This window comes from Nanorana parkeri, unplaced genomic scaffold (genome assembly GCF_000935625.1).
Source record: "Nanorana parkeri isolate BGI_ZX_2015 unplaced genomic scaffold, ASM93562v1 scaffold646, whole genome shotgun sequence".
NCBI classification, from domain to species: Eukaryota; Metazoa; Chordata; class Amphibia; order Anura; family Dicroglossidae; genus Nanorana; species Nanorana parkeri.
This window is the reverse complement of record NW_017306914.1, coordinates 378,723-397,605: the sequence shown is the minus strand read 5'-3', so window position 1 is coordinate 397,605 and position 18,883 is coordinate 378,723. Positions and strand designations below refer to the sequence as shown.

At 44.5% G+C, this 18,883-nt stretch overlaps 1 protein-coding gene across 1 annotated transcript in view; it reads right to left on the bottom strand.

Moving 5' to 3' along the window:
- The window catches only part of SFRP1 (secreted frizzled related protein 1), a 28,076-nt gene extending 10,687 nt beyond the window's left edge, over window positions 1-17,389 (bottom strand). The window contains exon 1 of the mRNA XM_018563263.1: window positions 16,627-17,389. Within this exon, the coding sequence (XP_018418765.1) occupies window positions 16,627-17,152 (526 nt within the window). The 5' untranslated portion in view covers window positions 17,153-17,389. The remainder of the gene's footprint in view (window positions 1-16,626) is intronic.
- Window positions 17,390-18,883: the final 1,494 nt, after the last annotated feature.

The window sequence follows — 18,883 nt, the reverse complement described above, 5'->3', positions numbered from 1 at the left end:
GTGGAAGAGGGGGGGGGGGGGGGGGGGACCAGTCGAGAAAAATATTCAAGACCTCTGGTGGTGATGGTTATATATCAATCACAAGTCATGATGGACATCAGCAATCAACAGAAAATTCTGACTGGCAAGCAGCAGCTGCTCCTTTACAACACTATCCTTTGTAACTTTGTAATTTCCCTCCCTTGGTGGCCCTCATCATTTAGACTTCAGCTGTTGGGGGTACAATTGGCCCCCTACTGTCTTGTTTAGCTATTACCCTGCTATCCTGGTCAGCCCCCCTGCTATCTGCTACAGCCCCCCCCCCTGCTGGTTGAGATCACTGACTGGTCCTGGGCCTACTTGTATATATTTAGGATAGATTTATACCTTCACCATGGCTACAGAGGTAAATTCCCTCAACAGCTGGGGAGCACTGTAGACTTTTGTTTACTTGAAAGTGGTAAATGAATTGATCCGCACAGTCAGGTCTTCTTCTGTGCAGGTGTTGTTCTCATTTTGGCTTAATCAGTTGTGATCTTCTCAATATATAGTAGAATTTTTTTTGCATATTTCTATTTGTAAGTCTTCATTGAACCGAATATTAACAAAAAGTGCCTCCTGTATGGACTCTATAGGACAATATAAAAGGGCAATGATAATATATACAAGCATGGTAAACTTTTGTAGCCAATCAGATTTCTAGATTGACCAGGACCAGATCTATCGGAGATGGTTTCTGATTGGGCTGCTGTACTTGCACCTAAATTTACAAAGTGAGGCCTTATTATGTATATAGGGTATAGGGTAAACTTTTTATCCCATAGTTCTCTTAAGGGACATGGGAGGACATATGACCGTGACCCAAAGCTCAGTATATAGCAAGCTACAGCTCACTATATACTGAGAGCGCCGCAGCCGGGGTGGATCCCATCAATACTGTCGAGATCCACACCGCTAGCTGATTGACATCTGGCTCTACCTATCTAGGGGCAGAGCTAGCTGTGCCCGCCCCATTCCTGTCCATTCCTCCAGTCACCCCTCTCTGCAGGGAGATGATTGGAAAGTGAGCCAGCGACGGTATGTGTTCGCTCACTTCCCGATCTATAGAGCCGACGTGTGACAGTTTCATTGCCACACGTCAGCTTGAACTATGAGGTTGAGTGAAAATGACTCACCTCATAGTTCTCCTTTAATGCCTGTCCACACACATGGGTGTTTTATTTGTTAGTTTACCATTATAAGACCCTAGGAATCTCTTGATGAACTCATGATGAATGAATGAATTGATGGTCTCAAGATAAATTGATGAATCTCTGAATGGTGTATACTAGATGACTGCGCAATGGGCGGCATTTATGAACCCCTTCAGGCTAAATTTTAACAAGTTTTCCTGTGCACTAAAACCAAGGTCTGTAGAAAACTACAGACCTTGATGGTTTTTGGCCAACATGACTTTAATGGGGTTCCCCCAATAAAATATGTTTTAGCTCTGATTCCCACCTGAGCCTTTTGTAGCTTGAAGCTCAAAGCTCCAAAACGAGCTCTTTTCTTCTTGTGCTTTTAAATTGTTCCTCTTCACATATGAGAACACAGGGGCTTGTAGCTCGATGCCTGATGGTCAAAAAAGGTACAGGAGCTACTTTTGAAACAGAATGGGGCATTTTTTGGCAAACTTCAATAGAAGAGGTGCCTGAAAATGAGCTTTTTTAAAAGCTAAATGACCATCTCCTTATCCTAGTATCTAGCTTTCCATTGGCTAAAACAAAAACATTGAAGCTTGAATACCCCTGGCCAAAATGTGCCAAAATGCACCAATAAAAATGCTCTGAAATCGACCATATCGCGCTCATGTTTGAATGCAGAGGTAATCGTCATATTCATCTCTGCACCTACAGGAAAATCACTGAGAAATCATATTTAGAATTCAGAAATTAGGTTATATGGTGCAACTTCATGTCCCAAACCTTGGGGGAGGGACAAACATTTGCAACCAATCAAATTCTGCTGTAGGTTGAAGAAATGAGAGCTGCTTGATTGCTCGATGGAAATGATCCAGATACAATCCAATCAAATGTTGTCACATTTCTTTGTTAAACTTTGAGAAACTATCATTTCATCCCATCCAGAATCCCCTATTATACTGGATACTATATAGGATGTATATGAACAAGATCAGGCCGTGGTGCTTACCCCAACAGAAGTGTCAGGGGGTCTATCATTGTATGATAACTGTAATTATAGTCACTGCTATAAAATAACTCACAAATAAAATGGAAAAAGAAAAAAGCTGACGTATGTGCAACTAATATAATCATTGTATCTGTCAGCCTTCCAAACTCCTACACACTGAATGTAACAATGAAGATATCCAGGTTCCATAAAATAAACACCTGCCAAAGCCTTGTGTTGCTGCCCCTTGGATGCACTTTAATCCCATGTGTAATGATTGGTTGCAGCTAGACCGGCTACAGTCCTTTTGGCAGAAATCTTCATGTAAATGAATGTGTTATATGTATAGTTTACTATATACGTCAGTCTTGTCGGGAAAAAAAAAGAAACCAGAGCTGATTTGATAACTCCATAAGGGGCCCCGAATGGGCTGAAATAATAAAAGAATAAAAATAATAGGGAACTTTAAAGTGAAATTAAAGTTTAAAAAAATGTATGCTTTTTCAAATGCTGATGAAATCACTTACAATGGATGCTGCTCCTTCGTGTTTAAAAGATTTAGCTTTCTGCAAAATCAGATTGTCTCCTGAGCACTGGCCCTGATATCCTGTTGTAGGGTGGCTCCTTTCACTTGTAGGGTCCTATGGAACCACCCTTGTGTGTGCTAGTAAGCTGTGTGTGTCCACAAACACACAGGAACAGCAAGTAAGACACTCCCCTCCTCTGCACCCCTCTCCTTCCTTCTCCAAGCTAGTAGTTGGACATCTGCTGGAGCCTACTCTGTCCCTTGTGATCTTGTACTGGACAGAGAGTTCAGGGAAGCCGAGCTGAGAGAGTTTATTCATTCTGGGCAACATGAACAAAGACGTGTGGCTGTGCTCAGTTGTAGAGGTGACTTCTTTGATTAAGTCCAGCCGTGTGGGTTAAATGTTTTGGTGGAGGAGGACAAGCCAAACAGAAAGTCTCCATCTGGGATCTCCCCTCAGGCGCATTTGACCCATAAGCCTGGACTTCATCATAGAGGTCACGTCTACAATTGAGCCCAACCACGTGTCTCATGTTGTCCAGATAAATGAAGTTTCCAGTGCAGCCGTTTTTTTCCTTTGGGTTTGTACAGTCTATGGAGTATAGGGCGAGCCACTGCTTGTGTTTAGCACCCGATCTTCCATTAGGGTGACCCAATCTGCGGCCTGGGAGCAGAGTTCCCTCATAGTTTCTTCATGGGTTTAGAGCTACTTTAAATTGTGGATATCAAGTCAAAGTGTTAAAATAAGAACTGTTCAGGTAAGGATACCAAAATCCCTGAAGGAATGCTAAGACATACAACGGGGTATCTCAAGGGCAGCATCCAATGGCCGGTCATGGATCTCCTGCCCCATAAGTGTATTGGTGAAGTGGTCCTTTGGACGCCTTTACAAGCTCACAGTTGCTCTACTCTTCCACGAGTGGACTCCAGACGTCCTTCTGTGTCACAGGGGCATCTCTAATGGAGGAATTTTTCTGGAGCAATAGCTTTATGTAGAGGGTTCCATGAATGATTGACAGTCTTCTCATATTAAAGCTTCCTTCCAGTAGGGATTCCCTGTCTGACCAAATAGAGAGAGTCTTTGCTTCTTCTCTTCCCAATTGGTAAAATGTCCATCTCTCATTCTGTCTACAACAAAAAAAAAACTATTTTCTGCACATCTACTTCTATGGAATTTGGAGATCCAAGTCAGTTTACATGAAACAATTGGAATTCTTGGCATTTATGCACATGGTGATACCTCATGGTGGGCTCACTTAGCCAACCCTCATCCACTGCTATAGAGCAACCAACCAGATCCCAACCAATGTGCACCAAGTGAATAATAGCAATAATGAAAATTTGAATTTCTGGGGGCAGTAAATAGTTCTTCAGATAACTTGATGAATGAAGATCACTGCCGATACGATTATTGCAACTTATAGAGTATCTATGGTCAAAAACTAAAATAAATCTGTACAGTAATACCTTGGTTTAAGAGCATAATTCGTTCCGGAAGCATGCTTGTAATCCAAAGCGCTTGTATATCAAAGCGAACTTCCCCATAGGAAATAATGGAAATTCAGATGATTCGTTCCACAACCCAAAAATATTCATATAAAAATGATTACAATACTGTACTGTAATATAATACTGTATAAAATATAAAGAAAAATAAACCAATTACCGGTACCTCCGTGGCTGGTGTGAGGGGGACAAGAGAGAGGAGGATTATTGTCTAGGACAACTTTCACTATCACTAACGGAATCACTTATATCTCTTGACTCAATGGAATCTTTTTCATTTCGTGAAACCTTAACAAGGAATCTATCCAATGTGACATTGTGTTGTCGTTAAACAGTCTCATCGCTCGCACTGCTACAGCCCTATTCGGGTGGCGCTTTTCTACAAAATTTTGCTCTTATTGCAAGACATTGCTTGTATATCAAGGCAACATTTTTCAGAAATGTTTGCTTGTCTTGCAAAACGCTCTCAAACCAAGTTACTTGTAAACCAAGGTATTACTGTATTTCTATATTGGATTTCCATGAGTTCTATCCCGCTCCTAATAACCAGATCCATCTAGAAGTGTGCACACTTACTTATTGAAGATGCCTATAGGATGTAGTTCCTCAATGCACTGACACCATTTCACTCAGCCCTGTGAATATGAACTTCCTTATATCCCCACTCTCACAGAGCCTTCCCGGCTGAACAATGTAACGTTATCATTGTTTGCCGGAAGTAATGCATGATGGGATATGTAATCTTGAGAAATGGAGATTGCATCACATCAAGCAGCTGGGAAAGAGACGCAAAGCACACTAGGAATGCAGGAAGTTGTTGAAAGTGATGGGATGATAGAAGGCAGCGCTCACTACATAAAAGGACAGGACAGTATATGCTGGAATTCTAGAATTCCTCTAAGTTGGCCAGCCATACATTGCTTTAAGTTCAGCCAAGTGCTGCCGACTTAGCCAAAATTTGAGCTGTGTGTGGCCCTGTTACGCACTATTGCACAGTGTACCTAGTGTCTGGTACCGTACGCTAGGTATGCTGCATTGCCGTTCATTTGCAGGCCACGCCAACAATGAATGGCAACACTCCTAGCGCATGGTACCACATGCTAGCCACGCTGTGCAATAGTGCACACTAAATGCATGGTATTGTGCGTTTAACACAGCGCAATGCTGCAAATGGGTCCTGACTGAGAAACTATATGGCCAGCTTTACAAACCTGTATTGCTTTCGCTGCCAGCGCCGTATGTTCACCTGTGTAAAGCCAACCGTCAGCTTTAAACTATAAGTGATTGTGGCAGCTCAAAAGCTGTTAGATCGCTTCCAGGGCCGGTAAATGAAGCCCCCCTCCCCCCCCACCCCGACTCCCTTGACTTGCTTCCCGAGTTCCACTGCCTCCCCTGTGGGCCCAGGACTAGCATTATGGGTGCTGTTGGGTAGCAGTGAGAGAGACCAGTGAACATCCGTTCAACTGTTTCCTCCCTGCTGAATAAAGCTGGAAGCGATGCTGATTGCATTACTTCCGACTTCTGAGCTGTCATTCCCCAGCTAGAAAAGCTGGCGGAAGAAGCTGAACAACCACGATCTGTGCCTGATCAGCCTCATTGAAGTGCGTAGGTGGCATTAGGGGTCTAATAGACCCCTAATGTCACCTTAAAGAGAACCTATCACCTCCAATGTGCTCTCCCATAGTGGGCTTGTGAGCCCCCCCCCCTTATGTGATGGCAATGAAGTTAAGTAAACAAAAAAGGTTTAAAAAAATAAAGTTAAATAAAAAACATTTAAAAATACCCCAAAAAATGTTTAAAGTCACCCGTCCCATTGACTATGCGCACAGAAACACGTGTCAGGTGCGCCTATGTATGAAAACGACAATCGAGCTACACATATCACCGCGTGCGCCAGAGTAAGAGCAATAATTTTAGGGCCAATATACATAAATATCTCTAAACTGATGACCTGTACAGGCTTTTGAAGAGTCACCTATGGACAATTTGAGGTACCATAATCTTTCACTGTTTTACAGGCGAACGCAATTTTTAAGCTTGGTATGTTGGCTATCTATTTACTCGGCACAGCCTCATCTTTTAGTGCCCATTCACACTGGACCCTTAATCGCGCGATTTTTCTATTTTTCCATGCAGCCCGACGGTGAAGGTCACGCGATCGTCGCCGGAACGTTGTACAAACAGTCGCATTATCCGCTCGAGGTAAGTGTTGCTTAGTTTGAATGGGGCCTAATACTTAATAAAAAATGAGTATTATTTTGTATTTTTGTGCACTAAATTAACTTAAAGGAGAACTATGGGGTCAGGGCTTTGTGTCAGTCCCCAGTCCGTTCCCCAGTCCGTTCCGCCAGTCAGCGCTGGAAGAGCGGACAGGGGAGGGGTAGAATCCCTGCAGGGAGCCGTGAGTGACAGTCATGGCTCTCTGCAGGCACAGGATCGAGAAGTGAGCGAGCGACGGTATGTGTTTGCTCACTTCCCGATCTATTAAGCCGACATGTGACAGTTTCATTGTCACACGTCGGCTCGAACTATCAGGATGAGTGATTTTCACTCGCCTCATAGTTCTCCTTCATGTGTATTTTTTATTGCAATGTTGAGCTTGATAAAGAGTTGCGCAACTGCCGCCATTTTATTCTACATGGTCTTGGCTTTCAGGAAATATATAACTCTTGAGGGTGTTTAAGTAATTTTTAGGCCTAAAATGTGAAGTATAACATGTGTGCAAAAAACGTCTCTGGCAGCAAAAGGGTTAATCCTCCTAAATATTCAAGAAAGCTGCAAATGTGTAAAATGATACAATTGTATGAATTCGGCTGAACGCAGCTCGGGGTTCGGGGAGAAACACTCTGACACGTCTCCTATAGAAGGATGCACTGTGGATACTAAACATTCACCAGTGTGAGAGAAAAGCCGAGCGCTCTACAGTCTATTGTCACTGAACGGCTTTGTTCAGACAGCAGATTGTCGTCTTCTTTGTGGTGCTTTTCCCACAGGTGCTGCAGCTGGGGGAGTGAGACTACAGAGATTCCCACAACTGGCGTATGGAGCATCCAGAAATATCATATAAAAGTTCATTTAAGCCGATGCAGACTTTCTCCAAGTCATTAGAACTACTAATCCCATTATTAATCCGTCTCTGGGAGTCATGCCTTTGGCTGGGAGAATCTTGCAATGCCTCGTGGGACTTGTAGTTCTGCAAAAGCTGGAGGGTCGGAGTTTGCCCACCGAAATAAAAACCGGACAGAGGTTCTTACCCTTCCACATTCTCTCCAGAATAATAAAAAAAAATTGTATTTAGATACACAATCGAGCCGGAAATACACTGGTAGACCTTAGTATGAATGTTCATTCCATGTTCATTGCCCACCCCTGCTCAAAATATATTTTCAGAACATTCGATAATGTCCTCAGAGACTTGACGAATGTCGTTCGAAACATTGTTTCAATTTAACATTCGAACATTTTGAATTGAATGGAGTTTCCTGATCGAAATCCACAGTCACTGTTAGAATATTTGTTCCTTTGACACGAATTTTCCATCCCGCTACTTTGCTACTTTTTGTTACCACGGTCCAAAACGTTGATCACATCGACCCCCATTAACTATACCCAGACTGACCCCCGCTCCTCCACATTGATCCTAAACCCAGGCAAATTTGGGAAAACGGAATTACCCCCTCCAATCTGCCCCCTATTCCCCCTGTGCTGCTCTTACCTTTAACCGAACCCTTCTACCCTTCCGCGGCTGTCAGTTTACTACCTATACTCTGTACGCAACGCAGCCCTGCGCTCAGTATTTAAAATTCCGCTTGCAAATGGCGAGCACTCGTTGGTCAGCATGGTCACCTTAACGCGCTGACCAATGAGAAGCGCTTCGTAGCAAGAAGTGCTTCTCATTGGTCCAGCGTGGTCAGAATCGCTTCTCATTGGTCAGGTGACCGCGCCAACCAATGAGTTCCTCACCATTAGCGAGTGCAATTTGAAATACTGAGCGCAGGGCTGCGTTGCCCTGTTCAAATGGTGAGCACTCATTGGTCAGCACTGTCATCTGACCACGCTGGCCAATGACAAGTGCTTCTCATTGGTCAGCGTGGTCAGAATCGCTTCTCATTGATCAGTTGACTGCGCTTACAAATGAGTGCTCGCCATTTGCAAGTGCAATTTAAAATACCGAGCGCAGGGCTGCGCTGCCCTGTGCAAATGGTAAGCACTCATTGGTCAGCACGGTCATCTGACCACACTGACCAATGGAAGCGCTTCTTAACAAGAAGTTCTTCTCATTGGTCAGCGTAGTCAGAATTGCTTCTCATTGGTCAGGTGACCGCGCCAACCAATGAGTGCTCGTCATTTGCAAGTGCAAGTTGAAATAACGAACGCAGGGCTGCGCTGCCCTGTACAAATGGCGAGCACTCATAGTTCAGCACGGTCATCGGACCACGCTGACCAACGAGAAGCTCTTCTTAGCAAGAAGTGCTTCTCATTGGTCAGCAGAGTCCGAAGCGCTTCTCATTGGTCAGGTGACTGTGCAGAATTTGCGAGAAGAATTTTGGAATGCTGAGCTTTATACGGTGTATGGGATAGTACAGCCATGGAGAGGAAGGTAAGAGGCGGTGGGGGAAGAGGAAAGTAAGAGGGGGTGGGGGGAGAGGGGGAAGATTGGAGGGGGTAACTCCATTTGCCAGATTCGCCCCTAGGAAAGTGGAATTACCCTTTAATAGACAATAGCTACCCCAGCAGGCTGATCTCCCCTTTCCACCCACCTCCATTCATAGACTGAATCCCAAAAGTCTTCTATGTTTGGGGTACATTTATAGTTTATTCAGACCGGATTGATCGTTCTAACAAGGGGACCTAATTGTACTGAATGAGTCATACGGCTTCTGCTCGTTAGTAAAAGTGTTTCAGCATATTTCCTCCCCTGACCCACATTTCCCCATTCATGCCAGCTGAATGGAGCCCTTTATAGACGTGTCCACATTGTGTGCTAGTTGTGTCCAAGTGATGGGAGGTTTAGACAACTAGAACCCGTATCAAGGAGAAAACTGCATTTAAAATGTATCTAATCCCCAAACTAGAATCATATATATACAGCTTACCAGTTCTTAGATATGACAGCTGCATTAGATTTCTTTTTTCCTTTGTTTTCACCTGGCGATCCTGATAGTAACTTACTTCCTGTCCTAATGTGACAACTCTGACTTGCTGTACTATGTATACAGAAGCGGCGTTGTCATTATAGGATTAGAATTTTGTTAGGTCAGGGCTGGACCAATCTCAGGAGCCAGGTCGCCAAGGCTTCAACTAGGGTTGTGGTTTTCTCTAGTGGTTGTCAATGGAGATGGCTCCTAAAAAGATCCAGCTGGTACCTGGATTGGACAGACTCTTAAATTCTAGGAATGCACCCATAGCGGTTTTTCAGTATCGAGTACCGATATTTTTTTTCTGTACTCGTCGATACCGAATACCGATACCGGAAGTCCCATTAGGCAAGCAAGGCGGCGTGTAATGACTTGACACCCAGCTTCCCGATTAGCAGGGAACCCGTCTCCATTCTCCCTCGTCACCTGGTGATGAGGGAGCATGGAGCTGGCTTTCTGGCCAATCAGGGGCAACGCGAGAAGCTGGCCAATCAGGAAGCCGGGCAAAGCGTCATTACACGGTGCCCAACTTCCTGATTGGCTGGAAGCCGGCTCCATGTTCCCTCGTCATCAGGTGACACGCTGCTCGTCATCAGCTGACACACTGCCCGGCTTCCTGATTGGCCGGGAAGCCGGCTCCATGCTCCCTCGTCACTACTGAAAGAACTGAGAACAATACTGATAGCAATTTAACACAAGCGCAGAAAGTCGTCAGCTCACCGGATTTCTGGCAGGATCAACAGATATATGTCTGCACTTATTAAAAAGATGAAACAAAACGCTTTCCTCGGTATGTTTAACAGTCTGAAAGGTGGCAAATAAGAGACGTTAGGGATTGTTTACACCAGCCCAGTTGTGCTATGTGGGCATCTTTGCCCAATGTAGTCCCAATGCAAAGGTGAGGCTTTGTATAAGGCCCGCTCAAAGCAACGCACTGCATTGGTGTGTGGTGCTAAAATGATTCAGACATCTTTTTATCGCAGTGCAGTGCATTACAACGTGTCACAAGGCTTTGCACCGCACAAAATTTACATAAAGTTTTTTTTTAAAACACGAAAAAACCATGCAGTACTGCAATGCATTATAGCAGGGGCAGGCAACCTTGGCACTCCAGCTGTGGTGAAAGTACAAATTCCCTCATGCCTCTGCCTGTGGGAGTCATGCCTGTGACTATCACAGTCTTGCAATGCCTCATGGGACTTGTAGTTCCACATAGGTTGGCATAACAAGGTTGCCTACTCTTGCACTATAGCAACGCATTGCAGTGCACACAGCCCTATGTGCTACGGGTTCCCATGCAGTGTGGTGTGAATCAGCCCCTAGTGTTTCCATATCAGCCAATACTTCCAGACCAGAGCCGCATTTCCAGCAATAGCAAGGGTCAAACTGGGAGTGCTGGGACAACAGCAGACTGGGTGGGCCGAAAAGGCTGTTATCTGCATTATGTGTGTGTTGTTTCAAAGTACAGTAGGGAAGGTCATCAGTGCTCCAGAGGTCAGAGATAACCCCCTCCTAAATGACCTCACTAAGTAGTTGGTATAGTTGGTAGGATATTAACCCTGATGTGCAAAGGCCTTTTTCTCACCTCTCCACTAACAGTCCACTCCCCGGCCCATTGAAATGTAAATGTTTATCCTGCTAGGCTTATGAAGATAAGATGTGTTTGCAGAGAGGGGGGAGCTCTATACATGGACCCTTGGCCTTCTCCCAGCTGAAAAAGGTCTGCCATGAGGAAAGCTAATTTTAGCTATTTTTCTCCGAGGTTCTTATGAAGACCTTTAGGCCCGGTTCACACCTGGGCGTTTTGTAGCGCGTTCGAACGCTCTGCAAAACTCTCAAACACCGAAATCCCATTATTTCCTATGGATATGGTTCACACCGCGGTGAAAACGCACGTCAATAAACGCGCATATTCGATACGCCTAGGTGTGAACCCAGCCTTAGAGACATGAGGGGGCAATCATTTGTTGGCTATCTCATTGCAAAAAAGGTTTTATCTGCTTTCCATATATATTGACACTGTAAACAGCATATTGCCTGTTTGTAATTAATAAGCAATGAACTCGCTTCATCATAGATTGCCATCTGTTGTGCTGGCCGGGCTGATTTCTCCAATGACAATCAAGAATGGTTCAATTGGCTTTTAATGTTATGGTGCCATCTTCAAAAACCACATACCCCCACCTGGTATTATTATCATTATACAGGATTTATAGAACGCCAACAGCTTTTTACAATATAAAGGAACGGTTACAATTCAAGACAAGAGGGTTAGGAGGGCCCCGGTCATGAGAGCTAGCAATCTAAAAGGGAGGGACAAGGGATACAAAAGGTAATACCTGTGTGGCGATGAGTTGATGGAGAGAGTAAAGGTTCAGTTGTTGGGTAGAGTCAAGATACGCTTAGCTAAAGAGATGAGTTTTCAGTGATAGTCTACAGGCAGACAGAGTAGGAGATAGCTGAACAGATTGGGGTTTGGAGTTCCAGAGGATGCGAGAGGCTCTGGAGAGGTTCTGGAGGTGAGCATGGGAGGAGGGGACAAGGGAGCTACAGAGCAGGAGGTCCTGGGAGGAGCAAAGAGGGTGGTTTAGGTGAGAGGCTCTGGAGAAGTCCTAGAGGTGAGCATGGGAGGAGGGGATGAGGGAGCTACAGAGCAGGAGGTCCTGGAAGGCGAAGAAGGTGGTTTGGGTGAGTTTTCAGGGATTGCCTAAAGATGGTTAGAGTAGGTGATAGCCATACAGATTATGGTAGGGAGTTCCAGAGGATTGGAGAGGCTCTGTAGAAGTCCTGGAGGCGAGCGTGGGAGGAGGTGAAGAGGAAGCTAGGGATCAGGAGGTCTTGGGAGGAGTGAAGAGGACAGTTTAGGTAAGCTTTTCAGGGATCGCCTAAAGGTGGTAGGAGATAGCCAGACAGATTGAGATAGGGAGTGCCAGAGAGTGGGAGAGGCTCTGGAGAAGTCCTGGAGATGAGTATGGGAGGAGGTGATGAGGGAGCTAGAGAGCAGGAGGTCTTTGGGAGAAGCAAAGAGGACAGATTGGGTGATATATTGAGATGAGGTTGGTGATGAAGCAGGGGGGGCAGAGTTGTGGATGGCATCTACATGTTACTTTACAAATACGGGTTGCTTTAGGGCTTCCTTAGAATCCGTAATGCTTTATTTCTTCTACTACAATGGTACTGTAATGCTACCCCCAGATGGATAGACCTGCCCAATGACTAAGGAAGCTTTGGGCCCTTATAACAACCATGGTGGACTACATGATGCTGTGACCTTTCCTCAGGTGATTTCAGGAAAACGTAGTTGGGAAGAAAGTATAATTTATTACTTAGTATTGTATGGCCTGACCACAGGAGGACATACAACCAAACCAAAAGTGAACATACAACCATACCTAGCCATGAATATTTAAATGCTAAGAAGCAATTGGCAGCAACTTGGCATGGGTTGAGGGAATTAGGAAATAGCTTTGGGCATACTTGCCTGGGCCATGGTAATACTATGGGATGACTATGGGTTGAGAGAACATAGGGACAACAAGATCCCAAGGGACATAGAGAGGAAGTATAGATTATTAGTGCAGGGGTGGACAAATAATAAGGGATTCAGGAGCACGTCTGTCCAATCCAGAAGCCAGCTCTATCGACAATAACTAGAGAAAACCTCAAATGTAGGGATGAGATCAGGTTCTGACCAAACATGGGCCTGGCAGCATGTTATTGGGGGCGGCTACAAGGACCTGGAGGAGACAACGGACTCTCTTTGACATCGGAGATCCCGTGCGAGTCCTGGGCGGCCAAAATTTGAGCAGTGTGTGACCCCATCGACACCAGTGTGTAGCCCAGATTATTCAATCTACATTTTTTTAACGATGGAGCCAGTCTAAAAATTCTTGACCTAAAGCTGTGTAGATTCCTTTCTCTAAAAGACAAAAAACAATTAGTGTATGGCCGGCTTAACAGCTAAACAATGCAGAGAACAATGGTATGCAGTAGTAGCCCTCAGGCTCCGGTGAGATTTCAGCATTCATCAGTTTAGCCAAATCACAAACAAAAAAAAGGTTCTATATGACTAATATGAGTGACTTTGCATTCTACTTCGCACTTTACCATATTAAAAGCTACAAAATGATGCTAAAAAAATCAGTGAATGTGGCCAAATGCAATGTGAAGCTTATACTGCATGCTTCGGCTGCACGAGACTCTAGATGACATGACAGAGGTCATCCTGCCAAAGTTGTTAGTCAAGTAATCAGAGTGGAAAATCAGCAAATGTGACACCCTCCATTTAATTTTTCTGTTCAGAGACTTCAGCACTGAGAACTGACAATGAGGATGAGATGACCATATGTTGCCTTTTTATAGCCAGCAATTTTCCTCACTTCGGCAACATTTTGAGCAATTTCCGTGTTCCTAGTGGGCACCCCTGGCATTGGAAGCGGTCATTATCACACAGAGGCATTTGCAGCTTATGGTCTTCCTAATTGTCCTTGTCAAATTTGTGCGAATATCATCATGCGTGCGCGGCCGATCCCTCAGGGCCAATTCACACCGCATCCATTGGACTGTGCTGCAGGTCCAAGGGAATAACAAACTGAAATCAATTGTTTCCAGTAGGCCAAGTTGACACCAATGCATTGCGCACTACAGCGGATGACAGCGCACATTAAGGAGAACGAAACAAAGTATTTTCTCCTCGAGCCGTGGGGGGCGCTGTTAGCACCATAAAGAAACCAGATGGAAAATTGTTGGCCGGGCAGCGACTGAATCTTGTCGGCTGCAGTCACTGTTCGGGTATTCAAACAGCCGTAGATGCCGAATGTCTGAATCCACACAGTCTAGACCAGGGGTGGGCAACTCTGGCCCCCCCTGTTATGGAACTACAAGTCCCATTATGCACTGCAAGACTGACAGTTACAGGCATGACAGAGGCATGTTAGGAGTTGTAGTTAAGGCACAGCAGGAGGGTCGGAGTTGCCCATCCCTGGTCTAGAGAAATGTGTGGCTAGCATGAGCAAAGTCCTCATAATAAAATGCTATCCATGCATAATAAAATGATAGCCACACAAAGCAGTTATAATAAAGTGCTAGCCATGCAAAGTCCTTATAACATGCTAGCCATGCAAAGCCCGTAAGATAAAATGATAGCCACACAAAGCAATTATAATAAAGTGCTAGCCATGCAATGTCCTTATAATAAAGTGCTAGCCATGAAAAGTCCCTAAAGTAAAGTGCTAGCCACGCAAAGTACTCATAATAAAGTGCTAGCCATGCAAAGTCCCTATAGTAAAGTGCTAGCCACGCAAAGTGCTCATAATAAAGTGCTAGCCATGCAAAGTCCTCATAATAAAGTGCTAACCATGCAATGTCATTATAATAAAGTGCTAGCCATGCAAAGTCCTTATAATAAAGTGTTAGCCATGCAATGTCCCTATAGTAAAGTGTTAGCCACACAAAATCCTTATAATAAACTACCATCCATGCAAAGTCCTTATAATGAAGTGCTAGCCACGCAAAGTCCTTATAATAAACTACTAGCCATGCAAAATCCTTATAATAAAGTGCTAGCCACGCAAAGTCCTTATAATAAAGTGCTAGCCACGCAAAGTCCTTATAATGAAGTGCTAGCCACGCAAAGTCCTTATAATGAAGTGCTAGCCACGCAAAGTCCTTATAATGAAGTGCTAGCCACGCAAAGTCCTTATAATGAAGTGCTAGCCACGCAAAGTCCTTATAATGAAGTGCTAGCCACGCAAAGTCCTTATAATGAAGTGCTAGCCACGCAAAGTCCTTATAATGAAGTGCTAGCCACGCAAAGTCCTTATAATGAAGTGCTAGCCACGCAAAGTCCTTATAATGAAGTGCTAGCCACGCAAAGTCCTTATAATGAAGTGCTAGCCACGCAAAGTCCTTATAATGAAGTGCTAGCCACGCAAAGTCCTTATAATGAAGTGCTAGCCACGCAAAGTCCTTATAATGAAGTGCTAGCCACGCAAAGTCCTTATAATGAAGTGCTAGCCACGCAAAGTCCTTATAATGAAGTGCTAGCCACGCAAAGTCCTTATAATGAAGTGCTAGCCACGCAAAGTCCTTATAATGAAGTGCTAGCCACGCAAAGTCCTTATAATGAAGTGCTAGCCACGCAAAGTCCTTATAATGAAGTGCTAGCCACGCAAAGTCCTTATAATGAAGTGCTAGCCACGCAAAGTCCTTATAATGAAGTGCTAGCCACGCAAAGTCCTTATAATGAAGTGCTAGCCACGCAAAGTCCTTATAATGAAGTGCTAGCCACGCAAAGTCCTTATAATGAAGTGCTAGCCACGCAAAGTCCTTATAATGAAGTGCTAGCCACGCAAAGTCCTTATAATGAAGTGCTAGCCACGCAAAGTCCTTATAATGAAGTGCTAGCCACGCAAAGTCCTTATAATGAAGTGCTAGCCACGCAAAGTCCTCATAATAAAGTGCTAGCCACGCAAAGTGACAAAATTTTTGCTCTAAGGACTCCTATTAGAAACGACATATTAAGTATTATATTTGACTTCTCTTTGTTTTTACTTTGATGCCTATCAATGATTTTCTCAATGTCTGTCTGGTAAGATAACTGAGCAGCGGCTGTGGTCATTGTGAGCTGAATATGACAATATAACGTTCATATACCTTTATAAGGAGACTTTACCCCAAACTGATACTGCACATGATTAATACCGCTACTGAATTATTCAGCGGCTTCATCTACCTCTCAGACCCTGCAGCCACTCACAACCCCTCTCCTAATACCAAGGGGACTCACTCTCCAATGTAGTTTTATATTTTATCCTATGTAGAATGCATATAATGCAGCAGAAGAAGTAAGACTCCAAGTTATGGCCAGGGGGGGAGAGCATAGTTCCTTTGTTTTTTAGCCCATCAGGGTAATTGCTTAATTGGAGTCACATAAAATAATGTGGCGGGTGAGTCAGCTCATCAGGATTTGCCAGAACTGTATTACGTTGATTGATCTTGCATGTGAATTATTTCACAGATAACCTTCCTATGTAGAATAATGCCACCTATGAAATGTATGCAAAGGGTAGAATCAGAATAAACCTGCAGCATGCTGAATGACAGCACCGGCCCACAATGACTACAGTTCAGCACAGAGAGATATACAAAACTGGTGTACATGGTGAGACAGAATAGAACACAATCACCTAAAGCTGAGCCATAGAGAAGCATAGGTCAGTTCAATTCTCCATTGAATACACAACATAGAGCACACCAATACTGCCAGATGCAGCAATGACGGGTACAAGCGTGGCATGTGATACTTACTACGTGGACGTGGGGCCTGGGTGGCATTTGGTGAGGCAATGCAGACGTCCTCCCTCGGGAACTGATCGCAGCGAAGCATTTCCGGCCAAGGAAAGCCAAAATACTGCATGACCGGCTCGCAACCATCTCTCACCTCTTCGCACAGCCATCGGCACGGGTAGAGGGGCTGTTCCAGGCACACCGGGGCAAAGAGTGAACACAAGAACACCTGGGTGCCTGGGTGGCAGTTTTTGCTCAACAAGGGAACCCAACTGCTGGCTTGGTACTTCACTTCCACCATACTCTCATGGTCCAGAAGGTTGGGCAGCACCATCTTGTTGTAGCCCACGCCATGGCACAGCGCGAGTTCTTGGGGAATGTCCACGCATTGGGGTGTCCTTGAATAGAACCTTCCGCTTTGGTAATTCCGAACCATCTCCGGCTGAAAGCCTACGTAGTCGTATTCAGAGGGCTGGACCTCCTTAGAAAACAAGCCAGGTGAGACCCAAAGAAGCAACAGGGGCCAAAGGCCAACCCTCAGTGACATTGTTTCTAATTAAATAAAAATATAAAGATACTATTTAACTGAATCTGGAAAAAGTGGAAGTGGAAGTTTTTGTTTTAGCTTTCAAATAAATCCAATAGTGCTGACAGTGCAGTATGCAGGTCTGGTGGATGGCTTGGAGCTGCCCTGCTGTAATTGCAGAATTTGATATTGGAGTGAGGAGAGCAGAAAGTGTTAGCCAGGAAAGAATCGCAGAGATCCAATGAAAAGTGTGCAGTCCCTCCTCCTCTCCACCCTCTCTCTTCCTTGTGTCACACTTTTTTTTTCCCTCTCACATTTGTGCTGCCTTGCTGCTCTTGTCTCTTTCTTGCTCTTTTTTTTTCCTTTTTCTGACCTCTAGCAGTTTCTCTCACCCTCTCACCACCACCCATCCTCCCCGATTTTACCCCTTTCCTCCTCACTCCCTCTCCTGTCCTCCACACCTTCCCCCTCAATCACTTTTTGTCCTCCAGGCATAATTAATTTGCAAGTGTCACTCACAGTCCCTGGAAGCTGCAGACACAAAATTAACCCCACGTGCCGAATGGCTTACCTGCAGCTGTGGCAGGTTACCGGTCACAGCTGGCTGAGAAATATTTTTGCAAGCAGGGGGTCGATCGGTATCACTCTTTAGGGGGAACGTACCTCAGAGGTTTTGTCAATTTGTTACATGTGCAATTTATACTTTTTAAAGTATTTCTCAATTTGGTAAATTGTTTATAGACAGCCACAATGAATGTCACAATGAAAATGGTCTGATTGGGCAGTCTATCTCAGTATATTGCAAGCATGGATTCACTGGCTAGTACAGCCTTTCTCAATCTTTTTTACCCCAAAGGAAACACAGGTGTAAAATAAATGAATCAGGGGTCAATGGCAAAAATGCCTCTTGCTTTGGTGGTCAGTAGGATGAATACATGCAATGGTTAGAATGCCACCCTTACAGACAGCTAAAAAGATAATTGGTGTCATATTGTTGGTTTTGCGGAGTGGCATTGGACCTGGAACCTTGGTGGTCAGTAAGAAGGATGCAACCTTTACAGTGGTGGTTAGAATGCCACCCTCACAGACAGCTAAAAAGATCATTGCTGTTATACTATTGGCTTTGCCAAGTTGCATTGGTCCTGGAAGCTTGGTGGTCAGCAGGAAGAATGACAACGTTAGAGTGGTGGTTAGAATGCCACCCTTACATACAGCTAAAAAGATCATTGGTGTCTTACTTTTGGCTTTGCCAAGTGGCATTGGTCAAGGAAACCCTGGTGGTCAGCAGGAAGAATACAAACTTTAGAGTGGTGGTCAGAATGCCACATACAGCTAAAAAGATAATTGGTGTCTTACTGTTGGCTTTGTCAAGTGGTGTTGGTCTTGGAACTATGCAGGCACCATTCGATGAGAGGTCAATCAACCACAGCTCAAGGAACCCCTAGCAGTCTCTGGAGGAACCCTAGGATTACATGGAGTGCTATAGGAGAATGGCTGGGCTAGATATGCTTGATATACTGCTCTGAACTCTTTATTGATCTCAATGATGATTTTATGACCATTAGATGGGAGGTCAATCAACCACAACTCAAGGAACCCCCAGCAATCTTCGAAGGAATCCTAGGATTCCCTGGAACCCTATGTGAGAATGACTGGGCAAGATATGCTTGATATACTGCACTGAACTCTATATCGATCTTACTGATCATTTATGACCATTAGATGGGAGGTCAATCAACCACAATTCAAGGA